The sequence below is a fragment of the Gekko japonicus genome, unplaced genomic scaffold (assembly GCF_001447785.1).
Source record: "Gekko japonicus isolate JY-2015 unplaced genomic scaffold, Gekko_japonicus_V1.1 scaffold7267, whole genome shotgun sequence".
Lineage (NCBI taxonomy): Eukaryota > Metazoa > Chordata > Lepidosauria > Squamata > Gekkonidae > Gekko > Gekko japonicus.
In genome coordinates, this window is record NW_015168247.1 from 7,930 (window position 1) to 13,218 (window position 5,289).

Consider the following 5,289-nt stretch of genomic DNA (forward strand, 5'->3'; position numbering starts at 1 on the left):
TTAAGCATTGTTCCTCTTACCCCTCTTACCCCCTGCAATCTCGTCCATCCTCCCATTACTTGTAAGGGAATCCCATCTTTCCTGGGGTAATGGATTTCTGTTGACAATTCCCCTACTTTGCCTTCCCCACTGTGAATTTGGTTAGTATATTGTTGGATCTTTCTTCATCCTGGAAAAGGAAATCTCTCTTGTTCACCTCTTCACACAGATGGGTTCTTTAGTCATGGGTTTGGCTACAGTGGATCATCTCTCAAGAGGAAGTGCAGCCTTTTTGGGAGAAGCCAGTGGGCGTGGACCTATTTGCATGAGGAGCCCTTCTTCAGGTTCTGGAGGATTTAAGAAAGAAAAGGGAGGGCTTCAGCTAGACAACTTCTAGCTCCCCAAATTCGGTCTCCTTTTGGTTTCCACCATGGCCTGGGCCCTGTTTCTCGTCACGCTCCTCAGTTATGGCTCAGGTAAGGTGACAGAAAGAAAGCAATGCTGTATTTCTGTCATGAAAACACAGTGTCTGCTGATATTTCGGAGCTGAGAAATGGAATCAAGCTCATGGTTTTGCCTTTGTTTCTTTCTTGCCAAGGTGCCAGTTCACAGCACACCCTGACTCAGCCTCCCTCACAGTCTGGCTCTCTTGGACAAACGACGAAACTCCCCTGCACTATCAGCAGTAACAAGAATGCCTTTGGCTGGGTTCAACAGATACCTGGCCAGGCCCCTCGGTTTCTCTTCTATAGCAGCACCAGGGGAACTGGGGTCCCCGATCGGTTCAGCGTTTCTGAATCAGGCAACACGGGTTATCTAAGCATCGGTAATCTCCAGCCTGGAGATGAGGCTGATTATTACTGTTACATGTGGCCCAGCGGGGCTAGCCAATGCCACGGTGGTAAAATCTCATGAGGAACTTCGTCAAAAACGTGCACTCTTCCTCCCCAGGGAGGGGAAGCAAGAGTGACTGCAGAGTGAAATGTGATGTGAGCCTGATGTTGTTCGAATGGGGCTGTTGGCATGTACAAAAAGGCTGTGAAATCCCACCTCCTTCTCCAAGAAAGGAGCATCCACCTCTGCCCCAAATGCATCCCTCTACATAATCCACCCCACCAATGCCACCGTGTGAGGACAGAAAGTGCCTGGGTAGTACACGGCTCCAAGAGCACCCTGGACTCTCTCATGTCTCCATGGTGTCTTGTCTGTCCCAAAATGTTAAATGTGGGAGAGAAGCCACTGAAATGCTGCTGAGTCAGGATGCCAGGAAGTGATTGGATGAGGTTTGCTCCAGCTCAGAACATCTTCCACTTTTGCAGAAGTGCAAGAAGCTGTGAAACAGCTTGGAATTTAATGGCATCAGTTAAGACAACCCATTTTTATTGGTTATTTTTGTATAGTTCTCTTCCTATAACACCCTCATCCCAGGGTGTATAGCTCCCTGTACCATTATGAAAGTGTAGGTTTCCTTTTATGTTCTTGTCATACCCATCCAGCATTTTAGCCTCACAACAGCCCTGAGAGGTGGATAAGGAACATATTATAAATAGATACACGTTTTTTGAACTTGAAATAATATTTGTATTCAGCTTTGTATGTTTCTGATGCTAACGATTCATAGACTATTACAATACACATATAGACCTGGGCTATCTGGAGGTTGCCTCATCATGGCAATTCATTGGATCCAGCCGTTGAGGTTCAACTCTCCTCTTGAACTATGCAGTAATTATTTTTAAAAAATATTTTGCATTCTCTTGCCTTCCAAAGTTTGCTGTCCTGGCTGTAAAGAAACCTTTTGTTCCAGTTTCTCCATAGTGGGCAGAATTACATGAGCACAACTCCTGCCACTTGCTACTTGACCATTGCTAGCATCCAGGTTGAAGATGAAGCTGATTACTACTGTGGTGCATTGATGGTGTCTATGGTTACTCAACAGTGACACATTTACAAGGGGAACTGAGACAAAGACCTTTTCCCTTCCCTTTCAAGGCCCTGAGTTTAGCAGGTGCTTGCACTGAAGCAAAGAAAACTGATCGCTTTGAAGTGAGACCAAATTTAGGATCTGACCTCTTCAGAGAAACCTTATGACAATCCCACTTATTCCCTTCTCTTTTGTGCTTCAGTATCAATGCAAGACAGAACTGTGTGCCATATCATTTACACCATCAGTGGGCAGAGCCAAGCAACATGATTATCCAACCAACAGAAAGCAAGATCCATCAACTCCTATTGGGCTGGAGACACCAGTCCAAAAAGTTCCTAATCTCCTGATTTAGGAGATTGTTTCAAACATTTGATTATGTATCTGATTCTCAACAGCTGGAAAACAGCATATACCTCCAAATGCAGAACACAAATAGGATGAGATGAGGTGACTCAGTGGAGGTGAGGGTTCCTCCTTGACTTTGATCCTTGGGTTGTTGAGTATACCTCCTGGTGCTTGGCTACTGTGCCTTGTTCCTTGGTCTCTGGTCAGGTGCCCATGATCCTGGCCTTGGTACTGGTGAGGTCATAAGTCTGGTTCTCTCTCTCCCTGCCACGTAACAGTGATTTCATGTCATCCCTGTCATATGCTTGAAGTTCAGTGGGTCTCATATTGCCACCTGGGAGTTGAAGATGGGCTCCAGATATGGTATGGTTGAAGACCAATGCTTTAAATGGGGTTGAAACTATTTATGATTTCATTGGTCAAAAGTAGCACTTTGGAAAACAGACTGTGAACCACTGGAGATCTTGCAGCACAGGGATAGCAGATTAATGCTCTTAACGTTCTTGCTGCAGGTTTTTGGAGAAGTTGAAGTTTCTGTATCATATTGAACGGGATGTGGAGGGAACTGAGACAAAAACTTTCACTGTTTCTCCCTAGAGTGAAGAATTTAGAAGCATTTCAAGTTAAATTTGATCAGTGCCTGTCATAAGAGCCATGGACAAGGCTTACTTGAAAATGTAGGAGGTCTGACAACATGCAGTCAAAAAGAAATATGATTCAGGTTAAATCATGCCCATTTTCAAATACAATAAATGCTCTGAATTGCCATGGAGTTATTGCACACATTTGTGAGAAACCTTCCAGTTTCCCAGGGAGGGGGAAGCAAGAGGGGCATTAAGGGGAGATGACTCAGCAGACATGTGTGTAACAGGGATGTTGGAAGGGCTTCCTAATAATGTGCAAGCATGGATTCTGAATTTCCATAACCGTATTTCATTCTCTGGGGCTGTGCTCACCAGGCAGTGGTTTTGTTTGCTGATACTGGTGGGCAGGCAGGAAAGAAGGGTATATACAAAGTCTTTCAGTAGGTATCCTGCCCTGTATGGGAGAGAGGCAAAGGCACATGCTGGTGGTGAGTCAGAAGGGTTTTAGAGACCAGGAGTGAATGTAGGTAATGTCCTAGGTTTGTTCCTCTACCCTACCTGTCCCTGAGACTGGAGAGGGATAGAAGCAGAGACTCCACTCAATAGACACACATACTTATCAGACATGAGAAAGATCATTGATGGGGAAAAGACCTGATCCCTTCTCACTGGAGGCAGGGGAACTGCTGGAGAAATTTGCTAGAGAAAATTCTACTCCTCTTCGTCAGTTGTCCCTTTTCAGCTTTTTGGATATGGGATTGGAAAAGTTTTACCCGATCCCCTCCTATTTCTCCTCTGCAGATTCATCTATCCCCATCATACTACTCCCAGTTACCCTTCTTAGTCTTTATCACTGCGAATTATGCCACTACAGCCTCATTTTTATCCTGGACAAAGCAAGGGACCTTTTCTCTTCCTTTTTTAAAAAAAGTTTTCTTTATGCAAATACGTTCCTTAGTCATTGGCTTGGCTACACAGGATCATCCCTACAGAGGAGGTGTAGTATTTTCAGCCAGGTCAAGGACAAATTTGCATGAGGAACCACTGGTCTGATCCTGGAGGATTTAAGAAAGAAAGGAGAGGGCTTCAGGTAGATAACGCCACAGATTTGGACTCCTTTTGCCTTTCACCATGACCAGGGCCGTATTTCTCGTCATACTCCTCAGTTATTATACAGGTAAGGTGTCGGGAAATACAAAATTGACAACAAAAAGAAAGCCATATTGTGCTTCTGTTAAGGAACCACAATATTTTGTGATGCTTCAGAACACAGAAATAGACTCAAGCTCATTATATGCCAATAAAGGTCTATTGATTGATTGATTGATTGACTCAAGCTCATGATTTTGCTTTTCTTTGCCCTTTTTTTCTTTGTCAAGGTGTCTCTTCGCAACTAACTCTGACTCAGCCTCCCTCACATTCTACATCTTCAGGACAAACGACTAAACTCTCCTGCACTGTCAGCGGTAACAAAAATCACTTTGGCTGGCTTCAACAGAGATCTGGACAGGCCCCTCGATTTCTCTTCTATGGCAGCGGCAGGGGATCCGGGGTTCCCGATCGATTCAGCGTTTCTGAATCGGGCAACACTGGCTATTTAACCATTGTTTATCTCCAGGCTGAAGACGAGGCTGATTATTTCTGTTACACGTGGTACAGCAGTGGCAGCCAGTCCCACGGTAGTAAAATCTGATGGGGAACTGAGACAAAAACCTGCAGTCTGCCTCTCCAGAGTGCAGAGGCAAAAATAACTTCCTGTCTAAATATAATGTGACCTTCAGGATATCTGAATAATAAGGGTTCAAAGAAACAGAAAGTACCTACCCACTTCTTCAAGGCAGGAGTATCAGCTTCCTAACACCAAATTGATTCATAAATATGATCCAACCTCATGGTGCCCCAAGGTAGTGTGCTTTGAGAGCCTCCAGAAATCTATCATTATCTCATAGATGTCCATTCTTTAAAAACATTCTAATAAGCTAACAGTGAATAGCTTCTTTCATGACCTCAAGACAAGTTTTTTTAGGTTAATTTTCTGCTGTCTCAAGTAATTTTGCAGTTGAATAGATTCTTCTAATGATATCTGCAGGGCTGTGATCTTGGGAGCGATTCCCTTTGAATGCACAGCTTGAGGTCTGAGTATCCTCTGTTAGGGTTTTTATTTGATTGGATTTCTGATGATGATCATGGCAACTATTGACATCCATCTCTGTGGAGATTTGGCATTGAAATACCAATATTAAATCTATAAATTTTGACCACAAATTCTCAGATATCAAATTAAAATGGAGAAGGATTTTTAAAAAGCTCCAAAATATTTGTGAAGAATTCATATGCAATGTAATAAAGACGAATGTCTACATGACATGGTCATGGCTTCTGTGATGAATTCGCATAACTCAGCATTCATGCGAGCTCTGATCGATCCTTCATATAAGAGTCAATTTGTGTATG

The 5,289-nt window shown here is 43.6% G+C and overlaps 1 gene segment (V, D, J or C); it reads left to right on the forward strand.

Moving 5' to 3' along the window:
- The first annotated feature begins 384 nt into the window (after nucleotides 1–384).
- LOC107113691 lies at nucleotides 385–894 on the forward strand. The segment is given in 2 exon segments: nucleotides 385–455; nucleotides 578–894. Coding segments are annotated over 2 exon segments (363 nt in total).
- The last annotated feature ends 4,395 nt before the right edge of the window (nucleotides 895–5,289 follow it).